The sequence below is a fragment of the Amblyomma americanum genome, chromosome 7, assembly GCF_052857255.1.
Source record: "Amblyomma americanum isolate KBUSLIRL-KWMA chromosome 7, ASM5285725v1, whole genome shotgun sequence".
Lineage (NCBI taxonomy): Eukaryota > Metazoa > Arthropoda > Arachnida > Ixodida > Ixodidae > Amblyomma > Amblyomma americanum.
This window is the reverse complement of record NC_135503.1, coordinates 119,157,225-119,177,764: the sequence shown is the minus strand read 5'-3', so window position 1 is coordinate 119,177,764 and position 20,540 is coordinate 119,157,225. Positions and strand designations below refer to the sequence as shown.

The following is a 20,540-nucleotide window of genomic DNA, read 5'->3' as shown; positions in this document are numbered from 1 at the left end:
GGAAAGTTCGGCGGCCAGTCTGACCTACTTTTTTCGTCGAGCGCGGGCTAGGGTGCGCGCAGGTATGGGCCCTGGAGACAGGCCTTTGTGTCCAGCTCTCAAACTTCTCCCTTCACTATTCCACAACCCTAGCCCGAACAGTGAACATTCCGTGCCCCACGGCACGCGGACAAAAGCATGTGTGACGTCTTCTTTCCTTTCCTGCCTAGCCGCTGCCATTAGACTCACCTGCTATCGGACTCATCCTCCCCCGCCCAAATTACCATCACGGTAAAGAAAAGTCGAATGGGGGGCACTGTTGGGTACTGCAGCACATCCTTTCTATGAGAACGACAGCGGCGGAACTATTTGAAAGGTGGAGGGTGGTGTGGTGGTGACGAGGGCCAAGGGAGATTTAGCTCCTCATCCCACATTACATGTTTTATGTGTTTCCCCCTTGCCCCTCCTCTCTAGACAGAACTAGACAGACGGACTGACAGGAAACCACGAAAACCAACCAAACGCACTTCACTTCGTATAAAAGAGGGCCCCTCTGGGTGGCGGGGGATTCCTGTTTTTGCAGCTCGAGAAGCTCTCCCCAAATGATCAGGCTAAAAGCACGCTGTTAGATTATTCGGGGGGCCCCGTCTGCTCGTTCTGGTTCTCTCGCTTCATACATGTCGCTCGAAGTTCCGTTGCCCATGGTTCCATATATACTAAGCAGTTTAGAATGAATGGGCCCCCTTCTCCTACTGTCCGAGGTGAGGCCCTAGGCTGCAGCCCCCCGCCCCCTTTAATCCAGCGCTGGATCCCAGTTCAGAACCAGAAGCCTTCAGATGGGACCAGAAGACCTCAACTCAAGCGTGTCTATCAATCTAGATACTTGCGCGCTAAAGCTGTCGTGTAGACCGGCAAACACGCCTAAAAACTGCAACTAGCTTGCAATGCCTCTGTGGTAAACTTGAGGCCTGAGCCACACTATTCGAAGGTTTTCAGAATGTTCCGAAGGCGGTTACTGAAGCCAGCTCTATCGACTAAAAAAAATCCCTAACATAACGAATGATACGCATGTGCCGCCTTCGCGGTGGCTGAGTGGTTATGGCGCTCGGCTGCTGGCCCGAAGACGCGGGTTCGATCCCGGCCTCGGCGGTCGAATTTCGATGGAGGCGAAATTCTAGAGGCCCGTGTACTGTGCGATGTCAGTGCACGTTAAAGAACCCCAGGTGGTCGAAATTCCCGAAGCCCTTCACTACGGCGTCTGAGTCGCTTTGCCTGAGTCGCCTGAGTCGCTTTGGGACGTTAAACGCCCATAAACCAAACCCTTGTGCCAAACTTCTAATCTGTGGATATTTTGTGCGATCAGATTCGCTCAGAAAGATGTCTCAGAATTGGGAGCGATCAGGCGACCGTATGCAAATCTGCACTTCTGTAGATAAACCATCCTTTAGATAAACCTTCTCTCCCCACCCTACAATTGTGGCGATATATGCTGATATAGGCGATATAGAATATTCCAAATTGCGTTAGCAAGCCATCGCCTTCGCTGTAAAAACGAAAGAATTTGGGCTGTCTTCAGAGATTCCGACTACTTTTTGCTAAATTTTCTGAAGAATATATTCTTATTGTTAGTCGATATATCTATTTGGTACGGTTGTGCGCCGCGATTAATGAAAGTTCTTCTAAATCCCGTGCTTCAAAGCAAGACACAATTCATGGATCCCTTGACGAACTGCGTGTGTCAATTGCCGACTTTCCAAGACCAGCGTTTGCAAGAGAATATATTTTATTGAGAAACTGATGCTGGTGGTTGTGAGTTGCTTGACGATGGGTGGGGTCCTCGTTCCAGTACTCGTTTAAAACACAGGCCGACACTACATACCACAAAATACCAGAAGCCCAAGAATGGGATTCAAGCCTAAATTCTTGTAGATTGTCACGTTACCTACAGTAGCCTTCGCCTGCAAACAAACTGTTTACACCTGTACATCTGTACTGTACTTCAGTTGCGAACCGCAGTAATACTCAACATTTATTTTATTAGCTTGCAACGAGGATTAAGTGCGGCGCTTTTTAATTCATGGCTCTTTTTTTGAAAGATTTTTTTGAAAAGCATGCATGATTTTTGATTCAGTCCCGCGCCTGCGAATGCAGCGCCGCGGTGTTCGCGGCGGGTGCGATCCGCGTTGCTATGGCAACCGACAATGGCGGAGGCGTTTCTCGCCGTGGCCACGAGTGCATGAAGCTCCCATCGCCAGCATCGATGCCCGAATCGTGGGAACCGACGAGGGGCAGCAAGTACGGCGTCGGTGAGTGTTAAAGGCCTCGGAGACGCACTTGTCACCAAAGACGCAGCACTGCCCGTCGCCGCTGAGGCGATGGTCCCGGCGTTGTCGCATGCCGAGGCCACCTGTTGACGTGCAAAGTTTCGCTTGGCGTAACCCGATGCCGTGTTTGGAACAAGTGGCAGTGCGTGCAAAGTGCGCGCGTGCAGATGTGCCAGCCGCAAGCGAAGAAGGCGCTTACGCACAGTAATAAAACTGAACAGAGCATCCGCAGCTCGTGCTTGCAGTGACGCTGGTTTCTTTGTTGTTGCCGTGGTAATCGCTGTCGTCAATTCGACCGTGCCAGCCCTTTAGAGCGGTCATCCCGGTCGGGCGCAGGCACTGTCATTAGCTGCAGTGGTTTGGACCAGCTGCAGCGGGCTTTGGCTGTTCCGTGTGCAAGTGCACAGTCGCAGCGTACGGCGCGATTGTGCGCGAAAGCTGCATTCACCGTGCCCCGAAATCTGGAGAGAGCGATGCTATGAACGAGAAAGTTGCGGGAGTCTTGCGTGCGAAGCGTTTAGTGCGCTGGTATTAAGATATCTGGTCGAGGCTGAAAGAAGGGCTGACGTAGGGGTCTTGAGCTGGCACATTCTTGTGTTAAGTTGGAACATTGGGTTTGTCTTTCGCTTGCGGAGTCAAACCATTTTTCATGTTAATCGGACTTCTGTTCCTCCTGTCTATTTTTAATGGGGCAGATGCTCCCAGTAGAACTAGAAACAAAATGCAGGGTTTGAGTGGAATTTATTTCAGCTGGCTCTGAGCTCAGCTGCAGAGCGCGGTAAGAGATCATATCAGTTGGCGCCGCAGAGGTTCAAGAAGTAAACATCGAAGATACCAACACTTGCAAAAGTAACGAGGTGCAGTGTGCTGTATGTTGGTGCTGAAATTTCAGTACAGCTTACGAAAATGCGTATACACGACAGCCCTTCTGCGTACAACTTGTGCGGCGCCAGACTTATGCTGAAAAGGCACTACTGAAGTTGCTTTTGAGATGTGCATTTCTTTCTGATAAATTAATGTCCACGACACGCTCAGAGCTGTTGTAGCTTGCTGTTTCGTATATAGGCGGCACATGATTTCACACTCAAAGCCCTTTATAAAACTGCAATATGTGGTGAGCCCGTGAATCAAGTTACGTTTCTGCAGTGCATAATTAAAACTAGAGCATATACAGCTTTTTTGAGGGCTCCGAGGGCTGTGGTCTGTCTTTAGATGTACAGTGTACATTATTTGCACTAGTGAGGGTCAGAGCAGCATTGTTTGCATAAACGTAAGAAGCAGAGCAGCAGATGGCATAAATAGGTTTCAGTAAACCAGTCTTACTAAGACTTTCTTTCCGATATTTAAATTGTGATGTGCCCAAGATTTCTGCAACATTGTCACGTGAAGTGACTGGGCTTTGGTGTCTCTGTGAAGTAGGACCATTTAACCACAGGCAGGAGCATGTGCTATTGTGAACATCCTGTAACATGCTGCTCCGGCACCAAGCACTTGTGCATGCAGGCCTGGCAAAAATTCTTGAAGCTACGTTAGTGCATTTGCAAACTGTCTAGCTAAACAGCAGCCTTGGTGATGTGCAGTGAATTAAAGTTTTGTACTGTATTACGGGGCTAATTCATTCTTTTTGATTTAGCAGCTTCAGAGTAAATGCTGCAGAGTGTGGTTCATGCTAAAGTTGCATTCCTTTCTTGGTGACATGGTAGACTTTGTGTCACAGCAACTCTACAAGTAAGCATGATTCCATAGAAATGGGTTGCCGACTCAGAAATATGTTCTGTCAGTAAAGAACGTCTGCTTGGAGAGCAGAGTGTGCTTCAGTGTTTAATACTTCATTGAGTAGTGTAACATCCTATGTGTTGTGCTCCACACTACTACATTAAATAGGTTCTTGCCGTGGAGACAGTGTCTTTATGCGAGCAAAAGGCTAACCCAAATGTTGGAGCTTTCACCAGGATTGCATTTGTTTGCTCAGGAGCTGCTGGAAGTGTTACTGCATAAATTGTGCTTATTACTGTTTGTATTTGCTGATATATACAGTTGCCTATTGTACTTCCTTCCAAGTGCACATGTAAAGTGCAACAAAATGTGCCTTAATTGAAATGTGACGGTAATGCCACATCAGTTTTCAAGATAGCAAGGAGTTTTTGGGGCTCTGCTTTGTTATGTGTTTGAAATGTGTAGCTGTTGCTTTGCCTCTCAGCCTGTAGTTGATTGATACTGCTTTGGCTGTGTTATTGAAATTTAGTTGCCCGACTAATTGCAGGTAGTTGGATACACAAGAAGGAGTACGGTTTGTTCTGGTTCCTGTGGGCAGACCTGATCAGCATTGGATATGGATGGTTGTTGCGTTCTAGTGATAGCATCTCAAAATTGCTGTTATGCACATTGGCCTAGACTGTGAAAACTGAGCACTCATGACCTTTTCCTCTTAGCCCCCTCGCACTGATGCACACAGAGCAGGATGTGTATGAGGTGAACAGGAGGCATTTCAAATGCCATTTTCTTTTCACTAGGCCTGTTCACTTTGCTTTGCTAGCTTCGATGGCTCTGCCACTGTTTTTGTGTTTTTTGGCGTACTGCCTATAGTTGGATGCAACTTAAACAAATGGCAGTTGGCAACAATGGATCACAGTTCGTGTCTTGCTGTTTTGCGCTGCTGACTAATCGTAGTGAATGAAATCATCTTTGTAACGTCTGACTACATGCTCATACTGAAAGCAGTACTGAACAAGCCAGAGGCACCAGTATTCTTGCTCTTAGGATATCGTCTTATGATTAGCTTTCAGGTTAGGTAGGAAGAAAACCTTCTGTGCCTCATGATTTTCTTGTCATGGTGGAATTCTGTGTGGCGTTTGTGATTGTGGGTAGAGCTTCACTGCATAGTTGAGTTGTATAGCGATATGCTGTATATCTGTGTTGGGGCCTGTGCTGTACCCATTTAGAAAGAGGAAAACAGGTCATGCTTGTGCCTGTGCAGTGGTGGCTCCATTCGGGGGTGATGCAGTGAAGCACGGTCTCCTGCTCTCTCTCGGCCAGACGGTGCACATCCTGGAGCAGTGTGGTGGTGAGTGCGGTTCTGGAGCCTTGCTGACGCGCACGGAGGGCTGTTTACTTTTTGTGGGTTTGTGCTGTGCTTGCATGGTGCAGCACTTTCTAATGCTCCTTGGCTGCTTGACTGAGCTATTTGTGTGCATACGTGGTGTATGCATTGCCAATAATTAAAAAGCGACTTAAGTTGGAGCGAGCACATAGGATATGTCAAAAAACAGGCAATGAAAAACCTTGGGTACCTGAGAAGAACACTGGCAAAATAAACATGTGACATATAACTATTTGCATACAAAAATGCATCAGACCGATACTGGAATATGCTGCAGCTGTTTATATATGACGATATATATTACGCGATGAAGATATTAGCTTCCACAGGCCCGATACTTCGCAGAAACTAAGTGTTAACGCTGTCATATCTTAGACAATTAATTAATTTAGAAAGCTTTTGTAGAGTTTAAGGTCACAGAATAATTGAAAAAGAAAAAAGGCAGGACTTGACAGACAAAAGAGAAAAGTCTCATAAATATTGCGACGAAGAAGACGAAGCTGGCAGTGGCGCAGGATGGAGCGCTCGCGCTAGGCCAGTGGCCATTAAATCATCTCTCTGCCATTGCTCATCGCGCCTCATTTTTCTGCTGGCTGCCACATAACATTTGGCATGAGGTGCTGGGGAATCATCGCCATCCTGGTCCCGGAGCTTCGGCGACCTGCGCCTGCTGTGTTCATCGGCCGTGTGTACCTGGTCCGCCCCGCCCGGCAGTACCCTAGCCCGTCAGACCTGAACCAACCTCGCCGCTCACCTCAGCCCCATCCCCCGCCTCGACCACAAGATACGATGAAATGATGACGCTGCCGCAACCAGAACTATGACCCGACTGACCCGAGACGCTGCCCACACGCGAGGACACCGCCCCCCTGCCCATGCTGTTAGGTGCGTCCAAGGGCTTCAGCCGTTGGCATCTGGCACCCTGCGGCCTGGATGCTTCATGGACCGGCACTCATTCGCTCATCTCTTTCATTGTGGCAATCAGCACTTCACCACTTTGTTATTACTTTTCTACCGTTCTCTCAAGCCCATCACTATTTCGTGTGTCTCTTTCACCGATCAGGACGATCGCTCGGTGGCTCCGGGTAGTGTGACGAAGAAGACGAAGCTGGCAGTGGTGCGGGATGGAGCGCTCGCGCCAGGCCAGCGGTCATTAAATCATATCTCTGCCATCGTTCATCGCGCCTCAGTCTTCGGCTGGCCGCCACATAACAATATTGTGCCATACACTATGAAAAGTGCTTAGCACGAACACACAGACTGAAAGGAGAGAAACCACGCTACACGGGCACTATAAGCTAAGCATTTATCGGGTTCACCCTTCAGGGCCGGTCCAGACTTGCCTGCACGTGCAGTCTTCTCTATGCTGCAAGACCCCAGGGGGAGTAATACCACGAAAGAAAAGAAATAATACTATGATTATCAGGGAATATGAGACTCGTTCATATTGAGTGTGGAACATTACAGAGTCAAAGAGTGGGCTGGAGAGGAGGCAAGTGTGATGCACTCAGAGCTGAAAATCCAGCACAAAAACTGGAAGATTAAGTTCGTGCTCTTGAAATAGTTGAAAACTCTCCGTCTTGACCTGCCATTTGTTAACCTTGTGAGAACATAACAAGTTCAGTGAAAGTACCCATTCGCTATACAAGCTTGAGCCTGGCTCAGGCCCGTCAGTATACGGGCCCGAGCCCGGCCTGGCCCAGGCCCTGATCTGTACCCGGCTGGTTCCCGGCTGGGCTGGGCCCAGGCAGGGGCTGTTGGGTAAGCTCGAGCCTGTGCAGTGCTCTACTAGGGGCATCCCCTTTGAATTGGGGCAGTGCCAAGTGCCACCTTGTCTAGTGGCAGCTTCCATTTAAGCAATGCCACCTGGCAGCAAATGGGCGAAATTTTGTTAGAATGCATAAGAGCACAATGAAAAATGTTTATTCTCATTGCTGTGCGGTATTAGTGATATGGTTTTAAATGCCTACCAAAGCAAATTGAATCCCATTGGTGAAAATTATGTTGAATTCCAATGGCAGATCCGGATCAAGTTTTTCTGCTCTGTTGGGAGCAACCATATTCCAATGGCAAAATGGGAGCGCGAGTTGTCTGTTCCAATGGCAGATCGGGATCAAACGTCGATCCCGGATCGCTCCGTGGAGCAGCGATATTTGCTCTGCCGAAATCGGCAGATTTGACCGGAACCCCGCGCGACGTTTTACTTTCCCGCGTCTGCTTCCGGTCATGACCGGCTGCATCTGTTCTGTCGCATACGCGAACTTCCTGTCGTCGCTACGCGGTGATCCGGGCAACGTACAAGCAGTATTTTTGACTTTTTTTAAAATTGAATTCTCCCAAATGTAATTATTTTTCGTTTTATTCGCGTCCGCACAAGTTAAAACAAATAATTTTCTTAACACGATGTCAATTCCATCGCGGTCAATTCTTTGTGACCGCTTTTTAGACCAAAATCGTTGACTTGTTTGAACCTCCCGCGCTTTCTGACGTCAAACGACGCGTACTCTCTAAGCCTAGCAGCTCTGTAAGTAAGGAAGCAATCTGAAAATATGGCGCGTTTCATCACTAGAATTTTGTGGTGCGGGCATCATCACACAAAGCGAAAGCTTCGTGCGCCTTTTGTTTGCCGTGAACACGAGAGAGAGAGTGGCGGCTAGGACGAATCGCTGGTGAAGCGAGAGGCCGCGCTTCGAAGGGTGCCGCCATGTTGCCTGAACTTGGAGCTATACTTGCGCTGAAGTGCCCCCGCGGGAGCGCATGCATTCCATTGGCAAAATGGGAGGAAGTGATCTCCGCCTGAACTACGCGCTCCGTTTGTGATACGGCGGAGCGCTCTCGATCTGCCATTGGAATTCAACATTAGTTTTATCTTAACAAGAAAAATGAACACCATGCAAATCTTTTACCATCTTCCCGGGATGTATGTTACCTTTTAGGTCGCGTTTGGAGAAATTTTCAGCCAATATCTCCAATTAAGAAGCTGTGAGGGGAGCTGGGAGACGAAACCGGAAGTTGTAGTGCTGTACTCTTGAGAGAGCAGAGTTACAAGTCTATGTAAGCATGTAAGAGTGGGAAGATGAGGAGAAAGAAGTAGTATAAGAAGAAGATGTAGATAGGCCTCTACAGAATCAATTGGTGGGAGTGGACTTTGTCAGCAGATGCACTCTGTGTTTCGCCTGTGTCCACAAATTTTTTCTTTAATTTTTCTAATTGTGAACGTCTGAGAGCTCGTAAAAAAAGAGCCGACGCTGAGGCAGCGATCGAATTTCGTGTGTTAACACACCTAACATAAGTCGCCGGTTCAAATCCCTGCTGCAAGCTAGACTCAAACTTAGCTAGTACATTTATGCTGCACGAAATGCGAAATCGTATGCCACCACCCCGAACACTCTGCAATAAACATTTGAGCCACAATGTTCATATGAAGATTCTGGTTTATGGGTGTTTAACGTCCCAAAATGACTCAGGCTATGAGGGTCGCTGTAGTGAAGGGCTCCGGAAATTTCAACCACCTGGGGTTCTCTAACATGCACTGACATCGCAGAGTACACGGGCCTCTAGAATTTCGCCTCCATTGAAATTCGACCGCCACGGCCGGGATCGAGCCGTCTTTCGGGTCAGCAGCCGAGTGCCACAACCACTGAGCCACCGCGGCAGCACTCATATGATGATTCGTAAAGACATAAAATTGGGGGTAGTTCGCCGGTTCAAATCCCTGCCTTGAGCCATGCTGTAATTTAAATAGTAAGTTTATGCTGCACGAAATGCTTAATCATATGACGTCATCCGGAACACTCTGCGCCAAACAGTTGGCCTACAAATTTTACAAGAATGTTTGGACTAAGTGGCCTGACTTTGGCGCCTGCCAGACAGGTGTATATATATACTGGATCGACATGGTTTAGTTTTGAGCTCTGGTGCTCGGGCATCACGCTGCCGCCTGTTATTATTTTCTTCCGTTAGAGGTCTCCTCGATTTGGCTGCACTTTCTGCACCAGTTCAGGAAGTGCAGCACTCTCGCACTCGTTTTGACGGTGCAGCTAGCGCCACCTGCACTTTGGCACTCAATTTGACTTCATGCTGCACGAGTTCTTCTGCACTGCTGCAGTAGCCTCCGGGTGAATTCTCTTCTTGTGCAAGTAGTGCAAGGTGCTTGGTGTGCTTCGTAGCAGACGGCTCCGCGGCCATGCTTGTTTTAGTGAGCGGTGTTGAGACTATGGTTGAGACGGCCACGTACCCGTGAGAGACGCGGCATCTGCGCTGGGCCCTCACCAAACAGCTGGAATGACAGTGCACGTACGTGTGTGCATGCACGCGTGTGTGCGTGTGCCTGTGTACGTGCGTAAGCGACTGGACGTACTGCATATAGGTTCTCATCTTTCTGTCCAGCCTCGCGCATTGCTTACACCATTTCTCTTTTGTGTGCAATTATTATTATAGACGCAGCATGATGGGGCGCTTCCATCAGAGGCAGATGGTGAGATGTTTTGTATTACGTGGTTGATTGCAATGTTTGTGACTCGCTGCAACAGCAGTGCCTCCGCTTACGACAGCGACTGGGCTTGAGCTCGCCGTCAGTCCACACCTTCGCCTGCCAGTTAGCCTCTGACAGTCACGTCACCGTCACCGTCCGCTGAAAGTGAACGCGATCTAGTTGAGTTCAAATATAGATCAGGCAACTGTTGGCGGACAACCGCAGTCACTTTTCGATAGAACGGAAGCAGCCCGAATCACGTGTATGAACTGTAAAAGATTGTCTCGAGTGGTAGCCTGAATAACCTCTCGAATGCAATGTTTGTTGCCTCTTCAAAATATCGGTTGAATCAGTGACGATCGACCAGCCTGCACCACTTTGCACAACACAATAGGGTAAAATTCTTTACCACTTTTGGAATTAGCAAATTTCATAGCTGCTCCACGAGATGTGCCACTTCGAGCAAATGCACAGCGTTCAATAGAGCTAGCACAATCTCACGCATATGTGAAAACACGCGACAAACACCAACACGTGGCCGCAGCAGACGAAAGTTTCTGCACTTTTGCACTCGATTTGAACGCTGCACCAAGAGCACTGGTGTCGGGCTACACTCGCGCCGCAAGAACTGGCGCTGCACTGGCTCGGCACTTTTGTGAACTAGAGCAGAAAGTGCAGCCAAATCGATGCGACCTTATGTAACCACCTCGATTACCACGGCAACCACTGGGATACAATGCCGTTGCTATGGAGGCCGCCATCTTGAATTCTATCCGTGGAATCGGCATAACTCGGAGGCTCGAAATGCGACCGCTAGAGCTAACACTCTAAAGGCATTCTGTACATTGCTCGTGTTGCTACACCTAGCAGAACATCTCAGAAACTCAAGCCATGTACCAGCTTAGGCTAGACATTTGGCATCATAACTGCTTCCTCGGTGGGTTGAATGGTTTGCTGTGAACTAATCTAGTTCATTCACATCAAGGTGACCAGTGTGAGTGTGTATAGAGAGCATGAAAAAAGAGGCTTGAGTATTTCAGAAGGAGCAGTTGAAAGTTTTTGCCATCTTTTAAGTATGCTATAAGCATATGTAAGAACTATACTGTGCTAGATTATTCAATTATTAAGGTAGATGGCTTGCCGTGCTGCAGATATTTATTGTGCGCTCAGTGGTAAGCCATTGGGCACTCTTGAAATCATGTAGCAAGTGGCATTTTTTTTCGTTTTTTGGCAGGATTGTCCATGGCTTTTGATCCTCATGGACTTTTTGACACATTAGTAACTTTAACAGATGCTGAATGATGGATGTCTTAAGTTCTCACTTTATGGAGTTTTGTGGTGTCTTGTGAATAGCAGGTGTTGAAGAAGCGGTGCAACATTATGTTGGCATTATATATGAGGGGGCATATGCCACTTAAGATCTGTCCATGCTTTGTCTTTTTCCTTTTTTTTTTGGTGGTTATGGTTTTGCTGAGGTGTGGTAGATGGCATGTGAAGAGATTTGAGCTGTGCGAGACTTGGACCCAACGTAGGTGGATTCAATCTCTGCAGGCTGGTTCAGGGGCCACCGTATTGGGGACAAGGCACAGAAGGTGAGCTGGTTTCTGCACGTTTTACACCATACTTGTGAGATACACTGTCTGCATGGGCAGATTGTCAGTCATTTATTCTCTAATTTCTAATATAAGCAGAAAGAGAATTCGATAGGTGTCATTTATGTAAACTGTTTAGATACCATTGAATCCGAGAAAAAATGAAGTCCGTATTATTTTTTTTTGTTTTTTTTATGCAGTTGTATTTTTCCAAGAAGGGGTTCCTTTCATACTGTTTCTTGTTCTTGTTCTCTTAAACATTTTTTTTTTGTGCAATCTGCATATTTTGTGCAGTGGGAAGGATACATAGCTGTATATAGTAGTGGAACCGTGAACAGTCGTATATGTCAGACTTTAATGACATGGACAGCAGAGCTTGTATAAAAGGCACAGCTAGCATGGAAACATATTTTGACAGTTCTTACTTGCAAACATATAATATGTATAATAAATCTGCATACAGTGTTTTCTTTTGGAAAGTACAGTAATGTTGCACAATAACCATAATTCAAACCAATAGATGTGAGCATTCAGGTTAAACTTATAAAATTCAACACAAAAAGTTGTTTCCATGGACAGCATACCTTTTATAAATAAATGAATGGTTCCTCTCAGTCAGCCTAGTGCAAAATATTGGTCAGTTAGTTAACACTGGACTGAAGGCAAACGGCATTAGGAGTCGTCACATGAAGGGAAATACACAAGGAAGAGGCAGTAACACTGTGCATTACTCACTTCTAACTGACAGCTGCATTCAGTGCATTAATTCATAACGATATTCAGACCTTCATCTTTGTTTCCAGCACAAATTGTTTGTATGTGCCATGCTTGTTCATTCCAGCTGACAGTACTTGTGGTTACTTACGAGGTTATGTTCATTTACTTGAGTTCCAGTTGGGATGTTAGATTTGTGGTGTTAATGTTAGCTGCATGCCTGAACATCCTTTGATTGTCACTTTCACTCTGTCTTGTTTGAGTTCCACTTGTGCAGGAAAGGATTTAGTTGTCACCCTCATAGACCATTTTGAAGTGTTCTTCGCAGGAACTTCAATAGAAGTGACAGGGATGAGTTTTTATTCTGAGTTGTAGTATCGCTGGGAATGGTACTGATTCTCTTGTTTTATTTCATTTTTAAGTCAGCAATGCCAAGTGAACTACTACTTGCCATATGTTCAGAGGGGCTGTTTTCTTAATTTTTCTTTTACATACCTGGTGTTTTGAAGTGAAATACAGAAGCTGGCTTTAAAAGGTGTCTGGTATTTGTCTAGCGAGAAGAGTGCGAAGACAGCAACCTTGATGAGGAGAAATTGCTACTGGGGATATTGGCACCGACTTTGAGGGCAGACGATGAAACCTGGGACTTCGCAAGTCATAAGCTCATGGCTATTAGGAATATCTGTAGGAGAAATTCAGTACAAAACCTGTCCCCAGAGATGTGGTTTATAATGTGCACGCAAAGGTTATGGGTGTGCTTGGGTTTGTATTGTGTCTTTAATGTGCTTTAAATAGCCACTTTATTTATTTTATGGAGCTTGAAAGAAAGCTGTTTTCATTTTGCTACTCTTCACTGTTTTGAATGCCCTGCCTGGAAAGTCTTGGCTCCTCAAAATCTACTCGTACACATGTAGAACACTACAGCTTTTTTTTCTTGTGATTCCCTGCTGCAGCTTAATTTTTCAGGATTGCAAACTTCTCAAGCTTGTTGTGTTCTTGAGATTATAATTCATAATAGCCATCCCTGCGTTCACCATAAAAAGATTATTTTTGGCGACTGCTGTCCTTGGCAACGAAGGGTGGGCAACAGGGGCGGAGTGTGCATATTTCACCAAATAGTTTGGCTGCACTACAGTGCACCTGGCTCCTGGCACGTTGCTTTCTCTGCAGTACCTTCACTCCATCTCTGGTGGCAGCACCTAAGGAAGCTTCTTGTAACTAGACATGCCTGGCAGATTTGTTGTAATCAAGTAAACTGGTTTTTTCCTTGATTTCTTGACATTGAAAGTTGGCAGTTGTTTGCTCCATTGCCAGAAAAAGTTGTCACAGGGCACAAAGGTTGATGTACTGGAATTGGCTGACCTGAATTTATCTGAGTTTGTTTTTCAGACTGACTGTCTTAAACTTGTGTTGATGCCTGATTTGTGGTTAGAATATAAAAGCCTGGACCAGTTGTTATTGAGCATCTTTGAGTTGTACTTTGTCCTAAAGAGACTCACTCTTCAGAATTCCACGTCTTCTGTGAAGCTAGGTGGTGTGTACTCTTGCACAGTGCTTGAATTCCTGCTAGAGTGCCTAGTTATTCTCTCCTCTTGTAAAACTTGTGCAGATATGTAACATTTTAGGTGCTGTGTGCTCAACCAGTATTAAAATTTTGAGAAGATGTTGAATTGAAAAGTTTGTTGTAGTGTGAATTAGGACTGTATTGTTCTCTGATAAGTTTGCATTGTGACTTAGGTGATTTGATCTGATTGTAGAGCTTAAAATGGAGCAGTTAGTTTCAGGGTCTGTGGTAAGTGACACTGATTTTGAGTCCTATGCTCTTGGTTTCTTCGCTTAGACTCGACAAGTGTAGTTTGGTAAACAGCATTTAGCAGATGTCTGAAGTGGGCAGGATGCACACTGTTGCTCTTGGTTTTTTTATGCTGAATCGGATGCAAGGCAGCTGATCCATTTGTGATATAGATTCGTGCACCTGGCGGGGTTTCGTCGCCAGAATATTGTTTCATGTGTGCAGGGCATCTTCCCAGTGTCCCACATCGCCGTCAAACCCTGCCATGTCACTAACCAAGGGTAAGCATTCAGGAACTACATGCTTTAGTTTCTTGCATAGTTAATGGACCCAGTGTCTATTTTGATCAGTTTTACGGGTAAAAAGTCGAGGACTGTGGTGGTAGGGGTGGTTGACTTGCTTTACATAGCATCTGATGCAGAGGAGGATGTGATTCTTATGTGTTGAGCGTGGATATCATGTGCTGGACAAACAGGAGAGAAGAGAGCATTGAAGAGAAGCTTGAGGAGAAAGGTTATGGCAAGGTCTGCCTCGAGCATCAAGCAGGTAGCGCCATATCTGGATGCCTCATAATATGATGTCAGGCACAATTCAGGCGCATGAACACCAGCCAGGTACCTGTAGGCACACAAACTTCAAGGCTCGAGATGGGCTGCTTGCAAGGTCACCATCAAAATATAACCAGTCTTGTATCAATGCATGGTGAGCACTTGCATCTGCAGTGTGAACTGAGAGCTAGTATTGCTTTTTTTCAGCCGCTAATGCTAATGATGTCCTAGATTTTCATTGCCGCTTTATGGGAGACAAGTTATGTGTTTGTTTACAACATACTCAGTGGTTTATGCCTAGAAAGCACAAACAAGAAAACTTGAGTGGTCATGTGCTCCAATTTTTGTGGCCCACGGGCCTTGAGTGAACACAGTGTATAGGTAAATTTTGTCGCTTGGCAACATTTCCAGTTGGACGACATGGCATACCTAGTGTAGCATGCCTGATAGTCACTTCCAGAAGCAAGCTGTTCATATGATCGTGCATGAAACTTGTTGTTGCGGTCTGGACTGCCTCCTGCAGTTCCTTGACAAAAGCTAAGAAATTGTCTGTGCTAAAAACAGAAGTTTGTGTTTATGTCCTCGTATTCGAAGACCTAAAATTCGGACTCCTGATCTTTCGGACACGCTTGAATATTCGGACTTTTTCATTGCGCCGCGACATGCCCCAATAGAGCTAATATGTAAGAGCGGCCAAAATTTTGGATGCATCACAAGTGATTGCTCAATTTTTCTGACTTCATTCGCACTTGCTGTGGTACCGCCGCTAACTTCCAAGCGACCATGTAATGTGTATAGAGGAACCTCCTTAGTTCAAACTTCATGCGGGATTGAAAACTTGATTGAATACATTGGAATTTAAGCTAAAATTGAGCCTTTTCAATGGCATGGCTAATATTCCCCACGCGTCCATACATCGCCCAAGCATGGTTGCAAGCTGGTAGTGTTCTTGGATGTCATCCGCTACTAAAATTAGAATAGTATAGTCAAACTTCACGGAACTCATCTTTGCAGAGTTCTTTCATCCCGAGTACGCTAAGATTCAGCAACAGAGCACATGGGAGACGTACGGCTTCACGGAGGTGGCAAGTAGAAGAAAGTGGCGGTTCTTCAAAGCTATAAGTTCGTACTTGCGACAAAAACACACCGCATTCCCAACTGTTCTATTGCAACACCTTCAAAACTGGCGTTTTCATGGCAAGCAAAATGCCTTTCATTGTATGCAAGCCACAGCAGAGTGCATACAGTAACATATATACTGCCAGTTTCAGTATTGGTTTTCAGCTTAGTCTTTAGGCAGCCTAATTACGAATACGAAAGCCAGTGCTGACGAATCACTTGTTTTGTTCATTGTTGTGTGTTTCTGATCTTTATTGCCATCTTCGCCTAACAGTTTAAAGCCCTCCATATGGTAGGCGCAGCGCATTTCCAGCAGTGGTGGGTTCGCTTTCATGTCTGAACTTTTACCCAGCCTGCGTGTTCCGCCGTTACGTGCCGACGGTAGTACAACCGTCGAACACCGATATCACGGAAGCAGTCGTCGCCTCTCATCTATGTGCACAGTGCTCGGCAAGATTTTGAGTCGTGAGGTACCAGAATGTGCACAAAACTGTTGATCCCTATCTCCACCATACTGGCAATTAGAAGTTGACGTGAAATTGATTTTTTGGATGCTTTTGCGCTCCCTAGAGAGTCCGAAAAATCGGTCATCAACTCTATTAGTGCTGCTGTTCTATGAGTTGTGTGGTATGCAAGCTATGTTAGCATGTAACATTCAAAAGTTTGAGTCAGAAAAAGTGAGCAAAAGAGGATCATGAATGGGCTCTGTGTTTTCACTTCATTATTCTTAAAACCCCGTGTCCAAATCTGGGTCGGGAGTGCTTTGGTTGCATGTCTGTTTGGGGATTTTGAGGTTATTGTGTTTCTCCACATTTGTTCTTGACACATGTGAAGTGATCTGTAGGCTCGACAAATCGGCTACAGAAAGATGGATTGTGGTTTTTAACTATGCAAAGATACACTCCTCCACGTTTTCTGAACAGCAAAAACTTAATATAATTGAGACTTGAAGGTGTGGAAGGCTTTAGTGTGCTTTTGCTGGAGAACCCAAACTGAGAAATGGACAAATTCCTCAAAGTTCCTGAAGGAGGGAATTCATTGCATGTGCGAAAGAATCAACAATGTGTAAATATGAAACACTGTAGTGTGCCAAAAGCTTGCACATCTGTGCAGTAGCACTAGGCACTGAAGCTTTGTGCAAGTCTCGTACAACTCCTCAGGTATTTAATGTTCTGGACGTGCCTACAAGTGATGCGCCTTATACATATTGAATGTGGAGTCTGTGCAGAGGCAGCTGAGCTTTTCTGATTATTGCCTGCAGGCCATATGAGACGGTGGAGCCAGCAGAGGGGTCCACGGCGCGTGAGGTGGCCAGTGTGCTGCGAGAATGGCATCCGCTCTGGAAGAAACTCTACCTGGTGAGTGCACTGTGCCCCATCTGCAGGATCTGCAGAACAGTAGTAGTAGTAGTAGTAATAGTAGTAGTAGTAGTAGTAGTAGTAAAATTGTTTACAACTGTCTTGTTCATTGCAATGAACCGCATTATGAGTGCATGCTTGGAGAGGGTGATGGGCGGCTGAACTTGTACGGTGACATGCTGTTGTGATACAATGACAGCAATATTTTGTTGTGGGGGCCAATGCGTTGATGCTGGACAGAATGCGAGTCATTATTCATTGGCAGTTCGTGCTGAATCCTAGTTTGGCTCTAGCTTCTACGTCTGCATCAAACAATGAAGCAGGGAGCGAAATGGCGGTGCATTGCTTGCATTTCTGACATATTCGCCAGATCGAAGAGTGATGCTTCTCTCCATGATTAATTTAGAAAGCGGTTTGAAGGAGCCCAGAGATCAGCGCCAGTGGCAGTGGGGGAAATGTATGCTCCCTTAGAGGTATTTATTAAAAGTATGTTTCATGGATAGCCTCATAAACAGTAAAAAAATACCGGGCTACATCTACGTCACAGCACGCAACTCTCAAGATGAAGCCATATGGATGCGTACATAGAGCATGCACCCATTCCCGGTGCTCAGCCCTGTTGTTGTTGTCCATTAGGCATGGCAAAATATGGGGCATCTCACAATCTAAGTGTGAGATATGACTGAACTGTATCATCTTCTCTGGCTATTGGGAAGTGAAAATGTGGCGATAGATTCCAGGTCCAAATTCTGGAACCGGTTGCACATGAAAGCTTCCGTCAGGCTTCTTGCTGGAGCATGTTAATAGGGAGTTTTAGAATAAAGGACTCCAAGGCTTGGTGTCCGCAAAGAAATAGCGCACCCCAGCGCTACGTACGACTGCACCAGCGAGTTTTAGAATAGGGGTCTCCCCTATGCAGCAGAGCCAGGCTTGCGTTTATCAGTTGCAGCACCACTACGGCAAACCAAATGGGCACTCTTAAAAAGTTTTTAAAATATGCGTTTATTTCTTCATCACAAACTGTTATTATTGAGAACATACAATTTAAGAGTAAAAATTGTAACAAGTGAGTGTTTTTAAACAGCCTTTCTTTTTTAAGTCGATGCAAAATCGGTCAGCCAAGTCATCTCCATTTCGACCAAACGATATGGGTACTCGCTCTGTAAATACGAAAGCAATCTGAAAATCTGGTGTATTTCATCGCTAAAATTTTGTGGTGCGGGCATTTTCTGACAAAGCGAGAGCTTTCTGTGCCTTTCGCTTGCCGTGAACTTAATACACAGAGTAGTTGCGACAACGAATTGGTGGCGAAGCGAGAGGCCCTCTTTCGACAGGCGCCGCCATGTTGCCTGAACGTAGAGCTGCGTTGGGGCGCACGGCTCTTTGAACCTCCCACGCTTTCTGACGTCAAACGACGCGTAGTCGCTAAGCCTAGCAGCTCTGTAAACACGGAAGCAATCTGAAAATTTGGTGTGTTTTATCGCTAAAATTTTTTGGTTTAGTAATTTCAGAGGAAGCAAAAGTTTCATGCGCCTTTAGTTGGCCATGAACGTGGGACACAGTGTAGCGGCAACGACGAATTGGTGGTGAGGCGAGCGCTGCCTGCTTCGATGCACGCCGCCAAGTTTCCTGCACTATCCAGCGTTAGGGGGCCACGCTATTTCGCCGATTTAGCATTGGCGTCGCCCGCCGACCCAAACACCCAAGGCACGTTAGCATGCGCAGTAGCGTCCTGCTATTCCCCTATGCCCCAAAGCGATAAGGTGATCCTATACTAAAACTCTCTAATGTTTCGCTGGTTGATCAGGATTGGATCACTCTTTGGCAGATTCAGTCACTCTGCCGTGGATTTAGAACCCAGCTCCGAATCAACCAGTGGAATTCGCATAGTTTTCTCAATTTTGAGGTTGAGAATTCTCAAGACATGGTGATGGTTCCTGTGGAGGTGGGGGGTGGGGAGGAAGTTCTGTTTATTTGTACACGGCTTACTGCATCAAGCTGGGATAAGAACTGCTTTAACAGTTATTGCTGTTAAAAAAGATAACCACAAGTAACAGATACACACACATTTACAACCAGCTGAGTGGTTATGGCGCTCAGCTGCGGACCTGAAAGACACGGGTTTGATCATAGCTGGCCATGGCAGTTTCATTTTGTAGGAGGGGAATGCTAGAGGGCCGTGCGATGTCAAAGCACGTTAAAGAACCCGAGGTGGCCGAAATTTCTGGAGTCCTCCACTACGGCGTCCTCCATAGCCCGAGTTGCTTTGGGACGTTAAACCCCCATAAACGAATCACATGATGGTCCTGTTCAGGGGATTTTGTCCACCCACTAAATGATTTCGTGCAATTGACACAACACAGTCTGTAAGTTCAGTGGGGCGTGCTACTGTGGTTTGCTAGCGAGTATTGTCAGCTGTGCCTATAATGTTGTGGCACCTGCTGGTATGCACCGGTAGTCGTGGGACAGCTCATTATGGTGTGTCGTTCCATGTGTGATCAGAAAGTTGCTTTTGAGGCAAGGAAAGAGTGCAGTAACTGTCTCGCTTCCCGGTGGACACCCAAACTGCACACCGAGGAAGGAGGGGATGAAGAAGAGAGTGCTGGATGTGTGTGTCATTCTTTTCAACAACTCTGACCTATTATATATTCTTTCATCAATGCTGCAACTTACCTGCATGAATCTCTTATCACCTGTTCTGTCTCCCTCCTTCTTCCTCATCTTTTTCGGAGCACTCTTACGCTCTCCTCGCCCGCTTCCTTTGACTTCTCCTCCTGATCCGCTTGCAGAATATGCGAAAGTCACTGAAGCCAGTGAATGCGCACCTAATGCCTGTGTTGTAAATTAGGCAGCTTGAGCGAGCACCCATTCCAACTGCTGTGCCAAGCATTGCTCCTGCATGCAAGAGTGGTGGCTTTCCTTAATAACTCGAATGCTTGGGATAGCAAGAGAGCGGACTTGTGCACAACTCTGCTCTCGTTGGGAGCTCGTACGGAAGCTGTGGTTTCGGCAACAATCTGTGTTGCAGGCGCGGGACACAGATCGGTTCATGGCACTGCGGCAAGCCATACACGACCTGGTGGAGTGGCGGCGGCAGCTGCTGTCAGCGGCACTGACCCAGGACCAGGAGAGGGCACTCTGCCTCCGCGCCGCTGCCCGTATCGACAGCGGCAACCGGCTGCTGGGCCTGGCCAAGGTGCCCCGCACTGAGGGGGGCGCAGTCGCCGACCCGGACCGCCTGGGACCCGTAGAATTGTTTAGGGTGCATGCTGCATCCTCTTCCGACACAACTGCAGATGAGGTTGAGTCACCGCCCCCTGCGGCAGCGCCAACCCGTGCTGGCCCTCACCTGCGGCTGTCCCTGCGCCATGCGTGCGCGAGCAACCTGGAGCTCCACTTTGCTCTCTACGGCGCCCAGGCAGGGGAGTTTTTCAGGTGGGACAGTGATGCCAATATTCATCATCACAGGCTTGGTGGTAACGTCTGTCAAATGTCCATAACCGTAGGCTTGCTTGTGCTTATGGACATCTGCCAAATCTT

General features: G+C 46.7%; 1 protein-coding gene across 2 annotated transcripts in view; it reads left to right on the top strand.

The window, feature by feature from the left end:
• Positions 1-2,165: 2,165 nt before the first annotated feature.
• spg (dedicator of cytokinesis spg) overlaps positions 2,166-20,540 on the top strand; it is a 196,669-nt gene continuing 178,294 nt past the window's right edge. Inside the window, exons 1-6 of one of the 2 annotated variants that reach the window (XM_077632868.1) lie at positions 2,166-2,285; positions 5,281-5,367; positions 11,429-11,469; positions 14,201-14,256; positions 16,904-17,000; positions 20,029-20,435. In XM_077632868.1, coding sequence (XP_077488994.1) covers positions 2,168-2,285; positions 5,281-5,367; positions 11,429-11,469; positions 14,201-14,256; positions 16,904-17,000; positions 20,029-20,435 — 806 coding nt within the window. In that variant the 5' untranslated portion in view covers positions 2,166-2,167. Of the gene's footprint in view, positions 2,286-5,280; positions 5,368-11,428; positions 11,470-14,179; positions 14,257-16,903; positions 17,001-20,028; positions 20,436-20,540 lie in introns of both variants that reach the window. The other variant, XM_077632867.1, reaches the window with a different exon arrangement.